General features: G+C 40.1%; 2 protein-coding genes and 1 pseudogene across 2 annotated transcripts in view; 1 reads left to right on the top strand and 2 right to left on the bottom strand.

Annotated features, from left to right (window-relative positions):
• The window catches only part of LOC146630256 (perforin-1-like), an 84,524-nt gene that overhangs the window by 8,535 nt on the left and 54,011 nt on the right, over positions 1-21,978 (bottom strand). The gene's annotated exons all lie outside the window — the stretch shown is intronic.
• Positions 15,028-15,658, top strand: LOC146630261 (uncharacterized; annotated as a pseudogene).
• LOC146630260 (actin, cytoplasmic 1-like) lies at positions 18,139-20,020 on the bottom strand. Its single transcript, XM_085356831.1, has 6 exons — positions 19,890-20,020; positions 19,561-19,800; positions 18,920-19,166; positions 18,638-18,829; positions 18,370-18,551; positions 18,139-18,282 (listed from the first exon to the last, which is right to left on the bottom strand). The coding sequence occupies exons 1-6, from the start codon at positions 20,010-20,012 to the stop codon at positions 18,139-18,141; spliced, it is 1,128 nt and encodes a 375-aa protein (XP_085212957.1). The 5' UTR covers positions 20,013-20,020.

The raw sequence follows: 21,978 nt of genomic DNA, 5'->3' as shown, positions 1-21,978 counted from the left end.
TCGATAGTATCGACTTAATGCTGGTACTGACATTGAATTGTTACTATTGTGATCAGCTCAATGCATTAGTTTGTTTCTCTTATGTAAGTTCAGTATGTTGCTACTGATCATCAAAAAGGAGACATGTCTGTGCAAACTGCTTCCCTCTCATGCAGGCACACTCTTGTCCGCTCCCTCCTCCCTGCTCAGTTGTGTTTAGTTGTCCTACAGTCATATGACTCAGATGCACTAAGCAAAACCATGCAAGCTGCAGTAAGTGAGAAATTGGAACAATATATAGAGCTACTTTACAGCTGTAAATCGAAACACTGCAAACAACGATGCCTGCTAGAAGGATGTTTTCTACTTTGGCAATCCTATGAACTTATATAAAGATATGAAAGACTATGAACAGCACAACTTTGTCCTAGAAAAGCAACAAAAGAAATGAAGAGAGGATGAAGGAAATTGTTCAGACAGACCCAGATCCCTCGCACAGAGACAGAGCCCACTGTCACAGAGGGAAATTATAACCAGGTAGTTCATATATTGGCAGTGGCAGTGGGGGGTACAGTTGGTTAAGGGGCAGTGCTGGGGGGAGGCTGGTTAACGCAGCTGTGGTTATTTGGCTAATCTTACTTGCCTCCCCTGTCATTTAAAACATTAGAATGTCAGGACCAAGATGATGTGTGTGTGTGTGTGTGTGTGTGTGTGTGTGTGTGTGTGTGTGTGTGTGTGTGTGTGTGTGTGTGTGTGTGTGTGTGGAGAGTGAAGTGAAGTGATGGCTGAAATTTGAAGGAATATTAAAATGGATTTGCTACAAACTGAACACCTCTGTGCTGTGTTGGGTGAACCAGCAACATAAAGCCTGCTACAGTAATGTTTCAGCCATGACTGATGCTGGATCTACAGTAAAAAGGATTAAATTGTTATTTGTTATCATAGCTGTTACTTTAGCAGTCCAATGCCTGCTAAAGTAATATGATTACTTATAGACTATATTCAGATAATATATTCAGCCCAACATTATTTTATTGGAAATGAAATAATATACCTTTAACATGAACTATGAAAAATGTTAATGCGAATATACTCACCTTTTTGTGTTGACTGTCAGGTTATTTTATCATGGAACACATTTAAACAACATAAACTGACCCAAAGTGCTTTAAAGCTAGACACATTTGTCTTCCAGGTCTCCAATAAAACCCAAGAACAACAAAGTGTTTCAAAATACATGAAAAAGCTGAAAGGTGTGTCTTGTTGTGTTCACGGATTATTGCGGAAAGTAAAAATCACAGATTCAGTGTTCATTAAAATTTGTTCAGAATTTAGCAAATTGATGAACTCTCTCTACACTCTGCCTTTATAAGTTAAACGTATCGGTAGTACTGGCAATACTTGTATTTACTTGGTATTGGATAGATTGTAGTATCGCAGAACAATATGAGAGTTTCGCTTTTAAATCGGTTGGAAGAGCCACGTTTTCACTGAGTCTTCACTTCGTCTTCTCTGCAAGGAGAATGTGTTGTGCAGCTTGTTAAGCCGTACCATACTCAAACCACCAAATGAGGCGCAAACTGCGTGTCGAATTATCACGGGAATGTGCATGTATTCATTTGGTGATTAAGAAAATACATAAAATGCGGATATACTTGATTATAATCTGCTGTTTTTCTTTCTTTCTTTCTTTTATTCTACTGGGATTGCTCAACAGCACTAAGAACACCTGACCAATCAATAAAATATATTTCCATTTGGTCTGCGACAAATTAAAGCGTTTTGCGTTATTAGACTTTGGCACAGTCCATTTAAACATTTAAGTAGAGTAGGCTTAAATGTTTAAATGCCAGTTTAAAGTTTCAGAGCTCTAATGTGCAGACATCGCCTTAGGGGAAAAAGCAGCACTGAGCACGCACTCAGTGACAATAATAAGAATTAACTGCATTAAAATGTTTATTTTTGTGCCCTAAATCACCAGATTAACAGTTTGACCCAGAATTCATCTTTTGTCCTTTTTACAGCGTGATATTTTACTAAACATTTATTATTTATTTATTATTTTCTTAAATTTTAATCACCATTTAATTGTTGGTGGCACTCACAGAAATTGTTTACTGTGGGCGAAAAATACATATGATCTGTGAAACAGCCATTTTAGATTAGTCAGATACTGCCAACAGCACCATTTCATGTGAACGCGCAGGAGACACTCTGGGTTAATTTGGCGAACTGATAACCAGCTTCGTGTAACTGCTCATCCCAATTTCCAATGTCAGGGAAAGTCAATCCAGGTAATGGAAAACTATCCTGTATGTTGAACTGGCATTATAGTATCGGGTTCAGTGAAACCTTAGAGCATGAAACAAAATTATGTACCGTCTCTGCTCCAGGGACAAAAGAGATTTCAAACAGCTGCAACAAACTACCACAACTACACAGCCCGTCTTTAGATCTGTGCGCAGGTGTGCAGAGATATACGCTGAGAGCATGCACAAGAACCTTGCAAGTCTATTGTGTTGTGGAAGAACGTGGCCCCAAAACAGACTAAAAAAACCCCCAGTAAAATAGTGAAACAGAGTAAAATAAGCAAAAAACGAACCTTTATTTAGGAGAGCAGATAATCCAAAGAACAGCCGGTAACAAAAGTCTGTCTAAACCGCAAAAAACAAACAAACAAAAAATTCACAAGGTACAACAAGTGCGGACAAACGCCGCAGAGAACTGAGCAGAGACAGAGGCTACAGCCAAAATACACACATGGCAATCAGGAAAAGACCAGGCAACGCCAGGGGACACAGATGCAACCAATAAGGTAAGACAAGACAGTGGAAGGAAAACGAAATATAGCGCACATGAGACAAGATGCTGTCAAAATAAAACGGGGAGTTACAAAACACCGAAACGTAGACTTCACGACACAGAACAGCAGGCCCTATTCCAGCATGCATACATTTGCACCTAAGAGAGTCAGATGAGCTGTTCAGCTTGTGTTAAGCACGTTCGTTATCAAACGACCTCCAGCACCAACATCGCAAAGGAAAATAAAGAACATAGATTTAATTTTAATGCAGCAGATCAGGAACTAGGAACAGCTGTCAGTGCTGACCATGATATTTAACTAAAAAAACAGGAGGGGAGAAATGACTCATTTTAATCTGCTTGGTCCACTGGAAACTGGAATTTTATTTTTGTATTTGGCTTTTAAATGTAATTATTCAGCTTTAACACACACACACACAAACTCTCTCTCTCTCTCTCTCTCTCTCTCTCTCTCTCTCTCTCTCTCTCACACACACACACACACACACACACACACACACACACACACACACACACACACACACACACACACACACACACACACACACTGTATCATCTATTTTGAATCCGGTGTCTTATTTTGAACACGATCTGTATTCTGTATTTATAAAACGAAACATACTTACAAAATACTACTGAACTACCTAAACACTTCTATTCGTTCTGTCTCCGTGACAGAGTAACCCATGTGACTAATTTCTTCCTTCTTAAAAATGTTTTCTTTCTTTCTTTCTTTCTTTCTTTCTTTCTTTCTTTCTTTCTTTCTTTCTTTCTTTCTTTCTTTCTTTCTTTCTTTCTACATAAACAGCACGATCAGTGACATATGTGAGACGTGTTCATATTTCTCGGTCCACGTGGTTAAAATGCAGGCTCTGCTCTGTAATGAAAAAAATTCTGGCAAACTGAAATGCCAGTGGAATGCTCCACAGTTTAATGTTTTGTCTCCATATAACCTTTTAATATAAAATCTCAGCTGTATAAGTTATCTTTTGCAGGAAATGTTCTGACTGTATTCTGTAAATATAGCTGCACAGGTGTGGCTCTGTTAGGTGTAGTTCTAATAGGTATTAGGCCAAAGCAGTACCTCTGACAATAATTGTATCCCAGTCCCCTAAAGCGCGCTCACGAGGAACCGCAACTTTGTTGTGTTCTGCAAAGGACCGCGCGACTCCAAAGCAGATAGTTTCTTTTCATTCGTCGGTGTGCTGCTCATTACTGATCTATGTTCGTGGCATAAACCTAGAATGTTGGAAAACCCCGCTATTGTATCGTTTTGAAAGTAAAGTGAATACATTTTAATATCAATTTCAAGCAAAATCAGTAAAATATCTTTTATTTATGTAGTTCAAGTTACTAATGCAAATGATTGTCTGCTAGATAAATAATTCCGATCTTCCTTTAATAAAATGGAAATTGGTAAACAAAATTATAACACTATAGAGAAAAATACGTTTTAGTTATATAACTGTTTTGTTACGTAACTGTTTTGCTCACCTTCGTTATCTTCTGGAGGTTTGTGGTTGGACCTATAGTGTACCAAAATCCATCTCCTCTTTGTAACCACTCTCTGTCTTACTTCAGTGTTACACATTTTATCAGGCTGTGACAGCCAAAAAGTATGTCCCCCTCTTCTATGATCCTCAGTCCTTCTATAGCCAAGTGTTTTATTTTGCAAAGATTTCAAGGGACTTCTTGGTAACTTTATAAGCTTTAACAACACCATATGTTTAACTGATTGAGCTGAAGTCTTTAACATGCTCTTCTAGTAAAAAGTGACAACAAGTGAGGTTTATCAGAGCATCTGTTTAAACGAGAAAAACCACACACACATACAGTACACTGCCTACTGCACTTGTTACATCACTCAGACAACTGCATAGTTCATTTCAACAATAATTATAAGGGTAACATTTCTGTTGTTAAAACATCAAATAGTGGCAAATGAGTTACCTGTCTCCATGATCCAAACAAAGACTTCAATCTGGCCCAAACGGCTTCCTTCAATTCCCATAGTGGCCACCTGAGGGCAGACAATCCCCACAGACAAACAGGTGAAACTGTCCAACTCAACAGTATTTTAAAGCATATTTATATGCTTTCACATACATTTACATGGCACAAAAAAGTTTTTGGCCTGTATGGATAGTTTCTGCCTTTAAAACATCTATACCATGGCTTATTTATCTTTTCTTCTTTACAACTAATCTATCTGAAGACTGGAGACTGTCTGACACAAGAAGCCAATTAGAGCATGCCACGTCTAATTTCTGCTAATAATCCCAATGCTGACGATGCCTTTTGGAACATTTGATACAAACAAAAAACATTACCTGAAAAAAAACAACCCGGTGTGAGGCTGGGACGTGGCCCCAGAGTAGACCCGGGACTGGAGAGGTTACAGATCTGCTTGGGAATGTCTCAGTGATCAGCAGGAGGAGGTGGCTGAGAGGTAGGAGGCATGAATATCTCTTCTTAGGCTGCTGAAGCCCAGCTCCAGATGAGCAGTATAAAAAGAATAGATAAATGGTGTATCTGTATTCTGCATAGCTTAATTAGTATAAATGCTTAAGGGAGACATTAAATTTTTTTAAAGACAGATATAGAATCACCAATCTTCTGGTTAGTAGGTGACCTGCTCTACCACCTGAGCTACAGCCACTCAAAATAGCAATTATACATTTATCTGTAGTGTCACGGCGGGGTGCTCCGATTGTGTTGATTTCACAACTCAGATGCAGATGCGGAGAGTAGAGTTGTGTTTGAACGAAAAGCAAGCTTTATTTAGCTGGTCACCTATATTTCTACATGCTGAGCACCTCTGATGCTTGCACTTGATTACCAAAATGGCAATCGTGAATATTTTGTCCAACACTGAGCTCACGATTATTTACCACAGTTATTCACTGATTTTATTGACAAAGATGTTTTTATTACAGAAATGTAAACAGACACCGAAAAAAGACAAAATGATCGTCATTTACAAATATTTGCATTAATTATTTGCATTAAAATAAAAGAAACCCTCATTAATCACCTAAATACAGTGCATCTCTAAGAAAAAGAAAAGTCTGCTGATAAAAAAATACTAATACAGAAAACAAAATTAAGTCATTAGAGCACGGCTTTTACCTTAGCATGGGGGTGGAAACATCATGCTATGGGGCTGTTTTTCTGCCAAGGGGACAGGACGACTGATCCGTGTTAAGGACAGAATGAATGGGGCCATGTATCGTGAGAGTTTGAGCCAAAACCTCCTTCCATCAGTGAGAACTTTGAAGATGAAACGAGGCTGGGTCTTTCAACATGACAATGATCCAAAACACACCGCCCGGGCAACAAAGGAGTGGCTCCGTAAGAAGCATTTGAAAGTCCTGGAGTGGCCTAGCCAGTCTCCAGACCTCAACCCCATAGAAAATCTGTGGCGGGAGTTGAAAGTCCGTGTTGCTCGGCGACAGCCCCAAAACATCACTGCTCTCGAGAAGATCTGCATGGAGGAATGGGCCAAAATACCAGCTACTGTGTGTGCAAACCTGGTAAAGACCTATAGTAAACGTTTGACCTCTGTTATTGCCAACAAAGGTTATGTTACAAAGTATTGAGTTGTATTTTTGTTATTGACCAAATACTTATTTTCCACCCTGATTTACGGATAAATTCTTTACAAATCCTACCATGTGGATTCATGGATTTTTTTTTTCACATTCTGTCTCTCACAGTTGAAGTGTACCTCTGGTGCAAATTACTGACCTCTGTCATCATTTTAAGTGGGGGAACTTGCACAATCGGTGGCTGACTAAATACTTTTTTGCCCCACTGTATATATATATATATATATATTTCTTATATTTCGGGTCGATGACTTGTATAGACTAAGAGGCATCCTAACCAAAATGACTACCACAGCATTCTGTAGCACTATGCAATACCTTCTGCTATGCACCTAGTTGGTATGCTATGCATCCTACAGTAAGCATAAGTAAGCTACAGTAAGCTTAAGTCCAAGCTATGCCAGAACTCCCTCAGGAAAAAAGAACAAGATGCTGATCTTGAAAACATGGTCTCCAGCACAGTCTCCAGACTTAAACCCTCTTGAGCTGGTTTGAGATAAACTGGACCGAAGAGTGAAAGCAAAGCCACCTACAAGTGCCACACATTTATCGGTACTTTTGCAAAAGATATGGGAAGAACTTTCTGAACAGTATTTGATTTCTGTTTCGAAAGAATGCCACATGTTCAGCTGCTATATCTGCTAAAGGTGGCTACTTTGATAAGTCAAAAGTTAAGAATACATTTTGGTCTATATATTGATTCCATGATTTATTTTTTAACTGCAATTGCTTATTTGTAGCTGTCATTTCAGAGTGCAATGAGACATTAAACTACATAATTTTCAATAAAAAACTGGAAAAATTGGCGCGTTCTTTTGACGGGTAGTGCAACTTGAAAAGTAGTTGATATATGAAGATAAATTTTCACAACAATCATATAAATAAATCTAATTTTTGAACCATAAAATCTAAAATCATAAAATTCATCATAGGAGATGGTTGAATAGAAAATGTGGTCTGAGATGAAATGTACCATATGTGTTTAGTCATACAGAAACAACAGCATGAATACTGTAATAAAATGACTCTTTTGCTATACTGACTGTATAAGTCTGAGTGCAGTAATTTGCACTGCTATTAACAGTTACTTCACGCAGACACCAGTGTAGTTCAACATTTGTTTTCTACTTCAGCTTAAGTCTGATGAGTCTAATTTATAAACAGCAGCGCCCATGCTGCAGCTCATCATTTCTGATGCATCACAGTGCAAAGATAGAAACCCAAAGCATCTGCAAAGGCAAAAAAAAAAAAAAAAGTTTAAGGTAGGTTGAAGGAGTAGGAGGAAACTGGTGTCAGCCCTCATTACCTGTGCCATCCTTTCCCTGTTTATCTTGGGGTTCAGGGGGGCCTCTGTGAGGAGGACTGGGTGGTCCTCAGGGGAAACTCTCAGCTCATTGTAAAACATGTGATGCCAGAACATCTCCATGTCATCCCAGTTGGTAACAATACCGTGCTCAATGGGGTACTTGAGAGTCAGGATTCTTCTTTTGTTCTGTGCCTCGTCACCCACAAAGCTGTCTTTGTGGCTCATACCAATCATTACACCCTGGGCAACAAAGAAAAAAAACAATTGTTACAAAATTTACAGGGTATTTGAGGTTTATAAAGTACTCTTGAGGAATATGTAATGGAATACCTGATGTCTGGGGCGTCCAGTAATGGAGGGGAACACAGCATGTGGAGCATTATTTCCTGCAAAGCCAACTTTGCACATACCGGACCCATTATCTATGACAACGGCAACAATTTCGTCTTCCATTTTCTGAACGAAAAAAAAAGGTAATAGAGGTTTTTTAGACTTGATGTTAAGCAGTAATCTGGGTTAAATCTAGCAGATAGCCTGGATAAAAAGTCTTGTTGTTAAAGAGAACGAATGCTGGATGTCGCAGTGGCGCAGTGTTCAGTGTTAAGTGACCTTAAATGACAATTTTCTTCATAGGTCCAACACAGCAAAAATGTTAATTTTACTTGTTCCTTCTACAAAATTAGTTGGACCTGCAGTCATCAGCCAGCACTGCAGGCCTTGCCAAAGCAGATGCTAACTGTAAGGAGTTAGCATCTGCTTTGTAGTCTAACAAATACTGATTTGTTAGACTACAAAACTGAAAACATCGATGACCATAGTTATTACATACCATCAAAAATCCACTCATCAGCTACTTTGTTAGGTATAAGTGTTTAAGTGCTTGTTAACACTAGAACCCCTCGCACAAAGGTAACATGATCCTCTGATTAACAGAGGCCATACCAGATAGGCTTGAACAGAATTTGGATTGAAGGTGATAATTTAAGTAAAAATTAAAAAACTCTAAAGATTTTACTTTCCAGAAATTGTCCTGATCTCCACCAAAATTTGGCAGGTCTACCAAATATGAATGACCTAAACCTTGGTTCAAGATAAGTTACATTTTCAGTTCTACAGTATGTTGTGTTAAAATTATTGTATAGTTTCTTGTCAAAATCTGGAAATACTGATACGACTCATCTGATTTTAATTTATACTATAATCAAAGTTATTTACAGTTAAAGTTACCTATAACTGTAAGTGTAATAGAGGGTAGGGGAGAATTGGTGCTGAGTGTATATATATATATATATATATATATATATATATATATATATATATATATATATATACAGGGTGGGCCATTTATATGGATACACCATAATAAAATGGGAATAGTTGGCGATATTAAAGTCCTGTTTGTGGCACATTAGTATATGTGAGGGGGCAAAACCCTCAAGATGGGTGGTGACCATGGTGGCCATTTAGAAGACCACCCATCTCCCATGCTATAGTTAGCAAACTGCTTGCTAAGTTTCGTGAAACTGGTTCAGTGTTGGATTTGCCAAAATGTGGATGCAAGAAAACTGTCACTAATGAAGAAACATCAGTGGCTGTCCTAGCTTCATTCAGCAAGAGCCCACAGCGTAGCACTCGCCTCATGTCACTGGAGAGTGGCATTAGTCGAACATCCCTTCGGCAGATATTAGCTACTCACAAATGGCACCCTTACAAACTCCAGCTACTGCAGCATCTCAACGAGGATGACCCAGATCAGCGCACAGAATTTGCAGAATGGGCAAAACAAAAATTGGAACAGGACCCTCAGTTCACGCAGAAGATTTTGTTCAGTGATGAGGCAAACTTTTATGTGAATGGTGAAGTTAACAAACAAAACCACCGCTATTGGTCTGACACTAACCCACATTGGATGGATCCCTCCAAGACTGTTGGAACAACAAAAGTGATGGTTTGGTGCGGTATATGGGGTACAACGATAGTGGGTCCATTCTTCATCAATGGAAACCTCAAGGCCACTGGATATTTGAAATTGCTACATGATGATGTGTTTCCCTCTTTATGCACTGAAGCTGGCACGTTCCCTGAGTTTTTCCAGCAAGATGGTGCACCACCACATTATGGGTGCCAGGTCCGAGCATTCCTAGATGAACAGTTTCCTGGAAAGTGGACTGGTCGTCGTGGGCCAGTTGAATGGCCCCCAAGGTCTCCCGATCTGACCCCCTTAGACTTTTATCTTTGGGGTCACCTGAAGGCAATTGTCTATGGTGTGAAGATACGAGATGTGCAGCACCTGAAACTACAGATACTGGATGCCTGTGCTGGCATTTCTCCTGCGGTGTTGCTATCAGTGTGTGAAGAGTGGGAGAAGAGGATTGCATTGACAATCCAACACAATGGGCAGCACAATGAACACATTTTATAAGTGGTCAGAAACTTGTAAATAACTCATGAAAGAATAAAGTTACGTTGAAACCAAGCACACCATTGTTTTTCTTGTGACATTACCAATAAGTTTGATGTGTCACATGGCCCTATTCCTATTGAAAAAACAAAAGTTGTTTCCAAGATGGCCGACTTCTAAATGGCCACCATGGTCACCACCCATCTTGAGGAGTTTCCCCCGTCACATATAATAATGGATTGCATTTCTATAGCGTTCAAAGCACTTTACACTATTCATTCACTCTCACATTCATACACTGGTGGAGGCAAGCTACAGTTGTAGCCACAGCTGCCCTGAGGCAGACTGACAGAGGCGAGGCTGCCATATTGCGCCATCGGCCCCTCTGGCCAACACCAGTAGGGGGTAGGTGTCTTGCCCAAGGACACAACGACCGAGACTGTCCGAGCCGGGGCTCGAACCGGCAACCTTCCGATTACAAGACGAGCACCCAACTCTTGAGCCACGATCACATATACTAATGTGCCACAAACAGGACTTTAATATCACCAACCATTCCCATTTTATTACAGTGTATCCATATAAATGGCCCACCCTGTATACAATATACTCAAATTTTCAATTGAATCTGCAACTGAAGCAGTTGGTTAGTATGATTTTGACTTTTTGAATTCCAGATGTTCGACTCTTGTCTAATTTAAAATAATGACAAAAGTAAGGAATAAATATTGAGTTTGGCTCAATGACTCCACTGTGCTTGTTCCTTAGTTATGTTATGTCTATATGATGGAAAGCTTTAAGTATCCGTTACTGAATATTTTTTAATTTAACTTTTAAACATGTTAGTTTTATTGTTGTTAAAATGTACAAGTACATAAATGTCATTAACTTAAAAAAAAAAAAAAATTTGCCTTAATTTTTGTTCTGCTGACATCCTTGGGTTTACAGTGTGTGTATGGAGGTGTTTTCATTATATTCTTTTGCTTCTTTTTCTAAAAGATAAAATATTTCATCACTTGTCTTTGTCAGCTATTAGAAAATCGTTTTTGGTAATCTAGTAGATATTTATTTAACTATTAAAACAATTTTTTTTTTACAATTCTTAAGTCAAAGTCATGTCTATTCAGAGTTCAGACAGGCATTACAAATGGTATGATTTAATGGGATTTATTTGCTTAGTCAAAAGTTTCTGTTTTTGTCTTTCTAAAAAAGTCATCACATACCACTGTGTTGATGTCAAAGGAGAATAGCTGGACTGCTTTGATGTGACAGCAAGGCAACATTAACTAAAATAATCACTTTTTAGAACCAAAGAATGCAGAAGAGCATTTCTGAACATGCAAGACTTTGAAGCAGGTGGGCTAGAGCAGCAGAAGAACATGCCAGGTGCCACGCCTATCAGCTAAGAACAAAAAAAGTCTCCAAAACTGCAAAATAAAATTGGAAAAAGATTGTCTCATTGTCTCATCTGATGAGTCTCAATTTCTGGTGTGACATTTCACTGGTAGTGGTGTGTTTGCATGAAAGTACAGATGCAACCTTTCTTGTTTCAGTGGTTCAGGCTGGTAGTGGTGTAATGGTCCTGGGGATATTTTCTTGGTACACTGGGTATCAGCCGAGCATCATCTAAACACCAAAGTCTGCTTGAGAGTTTTTGTTAAACCGTGTCCCTTTATAGCCACTGTATACTCATCTTCTTATGGCTGCTTCCAGCAGGATCCCTCACCATGTCACGAAGCTCAAAACATCTCAAACTGTTACTGGTACTCAAATGACCTTCACAGTTCCAGATCTGAATCCAAGACTGCACCTTTGAGATGTTTTGGAATAGGAGACTTGCATCATGATGACCTGTTGCTTCACAGTAAGAAGGTCCTGGGCCTTTCTTTGTGGAGACTGAAAGTTCTCCTTGTGCAATCGTGGGTTCTCTGCGGGTACTCTGGCCTCCTCCCACAGTCCAATAACAGATGAGGCTTCATCATTAGGTTATTCTTAATTGGCTGTAGATGTGAATGTGATGTGGATGTCTGTCTGTCTCTCTTTGCCAACCCTGTGAGAGACAGCTGACCTCTCTAGGGTGTATCCTGCCTCCGGTAAAGTCTGGAGCTTGAATCATGTAGGAAGAATTAAGGCAGTTCCGAAGGCAAGAGGTGGTCTACGCATAGCTACCAACACATTTCTACGAAAGCTGTCAATGTATAACAAGTATAATTTAAGTGGTTATTTCAACTAAAATGAGGACTTATAGAAAACCTGATCTTTTAACTTAAATGGTGAAAAAAAACCACTTCCTGGTGTTTAAAATACAAAGCTTAAAATGTCAAATGAAAACATTTTATACATGAGAAAAACTTCCATTGGCATTTAGCACTTGTCTAACCTGTGTGAGGGAGCGTATTCAGTGTAGGAGGACTGGCAGTAAGCACTATACACTCCAGTGGGATTTAGTATCTGAATTTGACTGCAAATGAAGGCCAATAAATTGGAGGATTTTATCAGAGGTCGTGCTGCAGCCCCTCTCCATAAGAGCAGAACTTTTCACATGAGTTACTCTGATTGGCTCAGACACATCCACTGGGTATGGCATATACAGTCACTGGTTCTGCACTTTGGCAACACGGGGGGAGAAGTTCCAGTAAACTAACCTATGTACTGTCAGTGTTAACTATCTGGGGTCGGGCAGTGTTCAATAAATCCTATTTTTATCATCTGTCCAAATTATCGCAGTGTGCACAACTTTGATAGGCATTATAAGTATTGTGAATGGGGCCAATAAATCCTGATTATGTCCATTATTCATATAACGTACTCATATAACATACCCTTCCATATTTGTGCACTGGAAACCTAACAGAATAATTAATTTATATAATTTAATTAATGGGATAAATGTGATTTCACCAGAGCATTTACGTGTTGCTCATTTGCAGATACCAGGACACTGGGTCTTGGGGCCACATGCACTGGAGGCACAGACCACATGGCACTCTGTGCCAGAGATGCATGTGGTCCGACTAATGTTTGGGCTAATGTTTACAGCATGATTGTGATGAGACTATAAATTTCTTATCTCCCATCACCTCTCTTCACCTAACCTATGGTGCATGTGATTTTCAAGGACTCATTAATCTTGTAGGCCTGAATGAGATATGATTAACAGTTGTGGAATTTCCCATACATACCTATGTTTGGTATCAAAATAAAGCTATTACCCCTGTTATCAATTTATTACACATGAAGACATGAACATTGTAGTGGAAAACTTGTATTTCAACACACTTAACCTTTTGTATACTAATGGTATATGATTGTAGCCTTCTTGTAACCTGACTGTGTGTACAGTGACAAACAAATTACTGTAAGCTGCAAGGTCATGAGACGTTTTATGTCTTTGTTATCAAGCAGGTGCCTATAAGACCGTGATAATAAAGTTCCCTAGAGCTGATGAGACAAAGTTTATATGCACACAATAAGTATAAAAAAGCAGTTTTCTTTCTGTATTAATACTGGTGTTACGACTGTCCGTGCTATATTGGTACATTTATAAAAGAAAGTAGGGACATGCAGCGCCAAAAGATTGTTACTAATCAAGTGTCTCAGTGTTTAAGTGTCAAAAGCAAGATAGAAACCAGATTAACCTCCTGTCACAGCAGTCACTGCACAGCAGCTTACAACATCTCAGACTGCGGGATGGATAGATGCCCCTTAAATCAAAAACTGGTTAGTTCTGCAAGATCACTTTATGAAAATACTAAGATGTCATGGTCTTGGGTCTGTGACACAGTTTTTATGTGTTTGGACTTTTGATTCTGTTTATTTAATATTGTGAAGTTAAGATTCTGTTCCAAGTTCTGGTTATTATGATTGAGATCCCTCTGTTTAATATTTGTTTTCTCAGGTCTTCTTAGTTTTGTTATCTAGTCTTTAGGTTTTGTTATCAAGCCTCTATGCCCCATACTCTTGTCTCTGCAGTCTCAGTGTCAAGCTTGAATGTCTTTTTCTGAGTTTCTGAGGCAGAGAACATAGAGGGAGAAATAATGAAAGGTGTTTTCAGTGTGGAGCCACAGTACATTGGTTTAATGATTGATCTGAAAAGGCAGGAACTGAAACTGTTTGACTCGGGTCGGAGGGTGAGAAGGGGAAGGTGTCATAGCCCAAAGTATTTCCATATTAACCATTCACCCAGACAGTAGATGAAAAGAGGGGGGGGGGGGTTACATGACATCCGTTTTGTCCCTGGAGGATGGGAAATGACCACGTCCAGTGGCATATATCTCTGTCTAACTGAACTCAGAGGCTGGAGGCCTTAGTTTGTTTGTGTGCAGTAGGTGTAGCGAAAAGAACAGTTCTAACTTTGTCTGACTTTGTAGGCTACTCAGATTTAATCCTTTTGCTCCATGTTCCTGCCACAATGGCTTCTCCAACACACATACATAGTCACCAGATGCTGGAAATTATCAAGTAAACATACTTTTTAACTTTACTGGAAAAAATATTTATTTCATTTAATAATTTAAGGCACTACACTAAGGCACTAAAATGGCCCCTAACAATCGGGAATAGCGTTTTGTTCAAAAGCTGTGTTCCCAGTACTTTAGCATCAAGGTAGGGACTGGTGCACAGTGGCTCTGTAACTGGTCACAGTTAGGTTACATCAAGTGCAGAGCAGCAGAGATTAATTGTTAATTTAAACTGATGAGACACTTAGATTCATTCACTAAATTGAACATTTATACTATAATAATATGAAGACCTTTTGGCTCTCGGAGGAGGCGGACGCACTTTTTCTCCTCTCCTCTCCCTTATCTTCCCTGGTTAGTTCTTATGTCCTTGTCTAGTCTTGTGTTTTTTTTGTATTACTTTCCCTGGAACACTCTCTCACAGTCTGTTTCTAAAACCTAAAGAGAATTATGGATTTGATCAACTGGTCTCTGAATGCTATTGACACCCTTTTCTCAACGAGAAGTCTGGGCTAGGGAGAGCCCGAGTGCCCTGGAGGGACTTTCCCTGCCGGATACACGATGGATGGGTGGCAGACATGGAGGATCGGGTGCCTGGCGGGAATGTCAATCGAGGACGCTGAAGATATCTACCTATTCGGAACCATGATAACAGGGTTCTTGCTGATCGGAGCTGGCTTGGCCCAGGCTTAACGGAGAATTAAAAAAAGCGGAACCAGCTGTTCAAACCCCCCCAAGGCTGCCCACTGGGATTGAAACGATTGGACGAGGCGCGACTTCTCAGAACGGGCTCATTGAAAGCAGCATGGTTAAGACCTTGGAGACGCTTACAGCTGCCGTGAATACTCAGAATAACACCTCTGAGCATATATTGGGTTACATCAAGGAGAGGCCTGCTCAAAATAACACCTTTGAGCGAAAGTTGGATTACATCGTGGAACAGCTCACTGCAGTCGTGAGGTCTCAGAATCGGCTCTCTGAGCAAAAGAATGACAAGACCACGGAGCGCAAGTTTGATACCATCATCGGGAAGCTCGCGGTTCTCCAACGAGAGATTGAGAGACCAGTGTTGGAGTGTTAAAGAACAGCTTTGAAATTCTCATGAGTTGTTGCAAAAGAAAAATTACCATCATAATCCGGCTACCCCTTCGGCGCCAGCTGTGGGCTCAAGGCTGGAGCCGAACAAAAACTCCCTGATAACGACTGTGTTGAGTCTGTTCCTTCCCATTCCCTACAAGGCCACCTGGGTTGGCTGGTAGACTGTTTACTTAGCCTGGCGGGGCGAAGGACACTGTCTCAGCTGAACTATGGACACGCACACACATACATATACTGATACTGATAAGCACTCACTGACGCATCACCCTCCCTACCCCGGATCCAACGCCACCTCCAACGCTTACCTCCCCTCTGATGTGGACATCGGGTCAGCTGGAGGCGCAGTCGACGATTGCAGCGGTCCCAGATCAGATGTACACACTGGAACACTTTCCCATGTTGCTTGTCTGTGTTTATTGTGCTATGGTGTGTTGATATCTGTGCATTCCTGTATTATCCTTTTGTGTTACACATTTCGATGTTTTTTCCTCGCTACCTAGCCTGACCTGTCTCCCCAATGTGATGTTTGTGTATTGTTTGTACGGTCGGCAAGGTCTGTCATCTCGGTTGTGGGCAAAAGACCTGCAACGGACAAATAAAGGCTATCTCATCTCATCATAAGCAGTATACTGCTGGAAAAATACCTGGAGCAGCAGCTGATGGAGAGAATTCCCGGCTTCAGCATGGACACCTTTAAAGAGTTACTATTGTGTTTTACAGCCCTATGCCCCTAGTAGGTCTCTGAGGTCGAGTAGTCAGGGCCTACTTGTCATTCAGTATACGAGACTGAAAACTAGGGGTGATAGAGCTTTTGCTACTGTGGCCGCCAGACTGTGGAATTCCCTTCCTCAGGACTTACGATCCGCTGATTCATTGATTACTTTTAAAAAACAGCTAAAAACACATCTTTTTAAAACTGCCTTTTGCTAACTTTGTTTGTATTTTGTCTTTTTAATCTGTTATATCTTGTAAAGCACTTTGTGATCTCTATCTAGAAATGTGCTATATAAATAAAATTTTACTTACTTACTTACTTACTATACTGTCAGTGTAGGGAACGAAAATCAGGGAAAACATTTTGTGAAATATTGTGTTGCATCTCATTGAATTCAGTTGTGTAAATCCATAAAGAGCAGTAAACCTATTCGCAGCAGCAGCTGATCACAGCTCGAACACTAAGGAAATCTGCTGGAGCCCTCAGTGTAAAGTATTGTGAGTTGTGATTCTTTTCCCCACAATGAGCCAATAAAACCGATTTTAGGGTTCCCACTTAAACCCTAAAATCGGTTTTAGGGTTTAAATTGAATACCCCTTTAACCCCGGACTCATCCGATTTTTCTGTTTAGCTGTGGAGGCAAAGTAAAAGGAAAATTTTCATTCCCATGTACTAATATTATTGGTATTTTTATATTAATAGCTATACTAAAGGCTATCTCTTCACCAAAAGAGCTTCTTCTAACAGCTGCTTTTTACTTTCTTATTCTGAGTTCATTTTAGAGCCTGGACTTTATCACTTTTACTTGAGTAAAGAAGTACAAGAAGTTCGTTAGCTATTAGTAGCTTCAGTATTTTTTTTTTCATCTAGCAGCTTTATATATATATATATATATATATATATATATATATATATATATATATATATATATATATATATATATATATTATATATATATAGCTGCCTGTACTTTTGCCTCCCTTGACAGTTGGACACATTTCTCTTGTTTTGCTTCCTTTCTTTATTTCTCTGTTTCAGTTAGAGTTGACTGTGCATTCATCTTTTCGGACAAATGCTCAGTCAACTCAGTTCATCAAGTGCTGCAGCCTCCCTGGCTACCAGTCCAAGTATACCACCGACGGTCGTGCTGTGAGAAAACAGTGCAGTTGGCAATGACCAAGAAGTAAAATATCTGTAGATATAAAAATAAATAATAAACACATTCAATAAGTAAAGCAAGTGAGACCAAAAACAAAAAAGCTAACAAAAAACTAAAGAAAAATATCACAAAACTGATAATCTTTTCTGTCAATTTTGCTAAACCATTTTAATACAAAAATCTTGGCAGATACATCTTCATGAAGCTGAAATTGCTGCATTTCAATGTTTTAGAAGAAGAAGAAGCCATAATATTTCATGTTGGATTTATAGGTTTACTAATTTACTGATATTTATCAACACATTTCCAGTATTTTTTGGAAACATTTCTTATTTTTGAAATACATTCAAGTGAAAAAGAGTTTGTTACAGAAAAACTAAGTACAAATTCACACTGAATGGGATGCTCTATGCTTCCTGCAGAGTTTCTCCCCATGAGAAAGCATGGTGCCATAGCCAAAGTGATGGAAAAATGGAAAAGGTGTCGGCTAGGCATGCACCAGTTTGGTGCTATAGGCATGTATGCAGAGCCAGTCATTTCTTTTTCTTGCAGTGTGTGTTTTGGTGGTGGTGGGGTGGGGGCAGTCTGTCTAGAAGCACTTTCTGTGGACGATGCTGGGGCCGGACTCATCGTACTCCTGCTTGCTGATCCACATCTGCTGGAAGGTGGACAGAGAAGCCAGGATGGAGCCTCCAATCCATACAGAGTACTTCCTCTCTGGGGGAGCAATAATCTGCAATGGCAGAAGTAGAGTTGTCAGCAATGAAGACACGCCACATTTAAACATCACAGACTGAGGATTGAGCAACAAGAATTTTACCTTGATCTTCATGGTGCTGGGTGCCAGTGAAGTGATCTCCTTCTGCATGCGGTCAGCAATGCCAGGATACATGGTGGTACCTCCAGACAGCACAGTGTTGGCGTACAGGTCCTTACGGATGTCCACATCGCACTTCATGATGCTGTTATAGGTAGTTTCATGGATACCACAGGCCTCCATACCTGTGGAGAGTTGGAACGTTAGTGATCACTCAGCTACAACTGCTTAACAATTCACAGAAATCTATCTTAAAGCTGACGCTGCTTACCAAGGAATGTGGGCTGGAAGAGAGCCTCTGGGCAACGGAACCTCTCATTCCCAATAGTGATGACCTGTCCATCAGGCAGCTCATAGCTCTTCTCCAGGGATGAAGAAGAGGCAGCAGTTCCCATCTCCTGCTCAAAGTCCAGGGCAACATAGCACAGCTTCTCCTTGATGTCACGCACAATCTCACGCTCAGCTGTGAGACAAGAAAACGCATTACATTTAGGCTTTTCTGGGGGTTTTCCTGGTGTAAACCATCTTTCCTTGACTGTGTCCATTTTCTCACCTGTGGTGGTAAAGCTGTGGCCTCTCTCAGTCAGGATTTTCATGAGGTAGTCTGTGAGGTCCCTGCCAGCCAGGTCCAACCTGACAATGGCATGGGGCAGAGCGTAGCCTTCATAGATGGGCACAGTGTGGGAGACACCATCACCGGAGTCCATGACAATACCAGTGGTACGACCAGAGGCATACAGGGACAGCACTGCCTGGATGGCCACATACATGGCAGGAGTGTTGAAGGTCTCAAACATGATCTGCAAGGAGAGCAGGAGAAAAGAGATGATCAGTGAAACTAAAAGCCAAAGTACTCTGAAATAAGTTTCTATGTGTTAGTTCAATTGTACGGAAAGAACAGCACACTGGGTTGAATTTTAATAGTAAAACTACTTTATAGAAAAGCAATTTATTACAAAACTCCTTTGTTACACTGACTCTACAAGTTAAAGTGCCGCAACCTGCTCCATTCTTCTTTTTTTTACATGCAGACACCTGGAGAAAAAACCTGGAGGGTTGAAGGAGGATGAGGAAAGACAGATTGAGCAGGGGAAGAAACACCCGAGTGGCAACATAGTTTCCTGTTGTTGGGCACTGCAGCTCAACAGTTTCCTGACTTAGGGGGAAGTTCGTCAAGGTGTCAGCTCTTGTTACCTGAGTCATCTTTTCCCTGTTTGACTTGGGGTTCAGGGGGGCCTCTGTGAGCAAGACTGGATGCTCCTCAGGGGCAACTCTCAGCTCATTGTAGAAGGTGTGATGCCAGATCTTCTCCATGTCATCCCAGTTGTTGACAATTCCGTGCTCAATGGGGTACTTGAGGGTCAGGATTCCTCTTTTGCTTTGTGCCTCGTCACCAACATAGCTGTCTTTCTGGCCCATACCAACCATTACACCCTAGGAATGCAAAGATCAGTGTGATTATGAAAAGGTCAGCAGTTATGAAAAGGTTACAAGGTATGTGAGGTTTATTAAGGAATATGTACCTGATGCCTGGGGCGTCCAACAATGGAGGGGAACACAGCACGTGGAGCATCATCTCCTGCAAAGCCAGCTTTGCACATTCCAGATCCGTTGTCAACAACGAGGGCGGCAATTTCGTCTTCCATTTTCTGTATGAAGGGAATAAAAAGGGAGGAAAGGATTTTTAGATCAGCTGTTAAGCTGTAGTGTTTTCCATGTGGTATGTTTTATCATCTGACATCGCTGGCACAGGGTTCAGTCGAAACCCAGTGCTCAGTCTGCCCATTGCTATAGAAGGCTGTTAAGAATACTTTTCACACAATCATCTCTAGGATTTACAGTAAGTGATCTGAAAAAGAGAAAATATAATGTGAGCTGCAGTTCTTTGGGTGAAAATGCCTTGTTGATGCCTAATGTTTGAGGCACATAGTCAAAATCCTTCAAGTTGATATGATGGCAACAAAGACAACGACCACACTAGCTGCAACTCCTATTAGTTGGACAATAGAAGATCGGAAAGCCAGTGGCCGCTGTGATGAGTCTCAATTTTGTGCTGTGGCATTTAATGTAGCATAAACAACACAAAGCACTGGCATTTCACAGTGAAGATCTTTCTTCCAAACCAGCCTTTCCGTGGGGACTTTACATATTCTTCCTGTGCCTGTGTGGCTTCCCTTCAAGTTCTTCTTTGGCTTCCTCCAATCCAAAGACAGATGTGGACATGTTCAGTGTTTTTTTCCAAGATATTTTAAATAGGGTCTAGGTGTGAACTGTATAATCCTGTTAAGTCAGTATCCCCCAGAATCTCTCTGAAGAGTACGTTGTTGAATCTATTTCACAAAAAAAAAAAAAAAAAAAACTAAGGCAATTCTTAGTGGAAAAGTTGGACTGGCAAGGGGATAGGTAAGTTTTAGAACCGAAGAAGCCTCTTGGATCAAAGGTAGAATGTCTTCTAGAAACTTGAAGAAGTCTGGACGCTTTCTTTCCAACTCCTTAGTCAATACATTTCTACAAACTACAGATGGCATCCTCTTGGAATGACTGAAACCAGCCCATTGAAGTCATTATGCAAATGTACTGTTTATAAGATTGGGGAAACCTGCAGTCAGCTGAGACTGAAGAAATCACTTGGATGAGTGACGAAACGTTTCTCCCACAAAACGCTATGTCCAGATGAACAGAATCAACTTTTGGAGATTTACTTACCTGGATGATTGAGCACACATCAAGACGCCATAACAAGAACATTATACATAACAAGTGGTTTCTAATGATCGGTTCAACTTAAGTAAGAAATTTAAGTAATGGGATTAAAAGATACCACTTGTTTGAAATGTGAAGTTTACAATTTGAGAGTATTTAAAATATAAGTAAAAGACATTCAGTGGGATCTGCTGTTGTCTTACCTGTGTGAGGAAAGGTTTTCAGTGTAGGAGAACTCTGACTCAGGGCTGCACTCCCATAGGATTTAGTACCTGAACTTGACTGCAATAAAGGGCAGTAAATTGCAGGATTTTATCAGGGTCCGTTCTGCAGTCTCTCTCCATAAAAGGAGAACTTTGTGCACAGCTCCCGCTGATTGGTTCAGTTTCATCCACTGGGTGTGGTCCATGCAGAAAATTGTTCTGGGCTCTGACATAACGGGGTGGACAAGTTCCACTAAACTAACCTATGCACAGTCAGTGTTATCAAACTGAGGATAGTTCAATGTTCAATAAGCCTTTTACTTTATCTGTCAGAATTATTGCAATAGTGCTGATACACAAGGCCAGTATGAGTATGAAACCAGCTGAAATATTTCCTTTTATGTATTTGTTATTCGTCCACTAGGAAGCACATTTAATAAATCCATTCAGTCTACAGTAGAATTGCTTTGCCATGAGGTTTCCTGAGAATTGGTCCATGTATCCCAATCACAACATGTGTAAAATACCCATGTATGTTTGTACACTGGAAAATTAACAAAATAATTAATTGAGCTAATTTATTTCATGACACACAGGAATATTGTAGAAGTGGATTTCACTATTGCATTTTACCAGTTATTTGCACATATTTGGTAGTGATTTCAGTATATAGGGTTGGGCATTTACAAGGGATTGGGAGATTATA

The sequence above is a fragment of the Diplotaxodon limnothrissa genome, linkage group LG6, assembly GCF_057381915.1.
Source record: "Diplotaxodon limnothrissa isolate DT_005_m linkage group LG6, D_limnothrissa_male_GT1.1, whole genome shotgun sequence".
Taxonomy (NCBI): Eukaryota; Metazoa; Chordata; class Actinopteri; order Cichliformes; family Cichlidae; genus Diplotaxodon; species Diplotaxodon limnothrissa.
The sequence above is the reverse complement of the archived record's forward strand: the minus strand, read 5'-3'. Positions and strand labels throughout refer to the sequence as shown.

What these genes read in the sequence shown, in the direction of transcription:
- LOC146630260 (XM_085356831.1), bottom strand. Translation starts at nt 20,012, where the DNA reads ATGGAAGACGAAATTGCCGCCCTCGTTGTTGACAACGGATCTGGAATG. An exon ending in CCACAGCTTTACCACCACAG is followed by an intron (nt 18,830 to 18,919) that starts GTGAGAAAATGG and finishes CTTGTCTCACAG; the next exon opens with CTGAGCGTGAGATTGTGCGT. An exon ending in CTTCCAGCCCACATTCCTTG is followed by an intron (nt 18,552 to 18,637) that starts GTAAGCAGCGTC and finishes AACTCTCCACAG; the next exon opens with GTATGGAGGCCTGTGGTATC.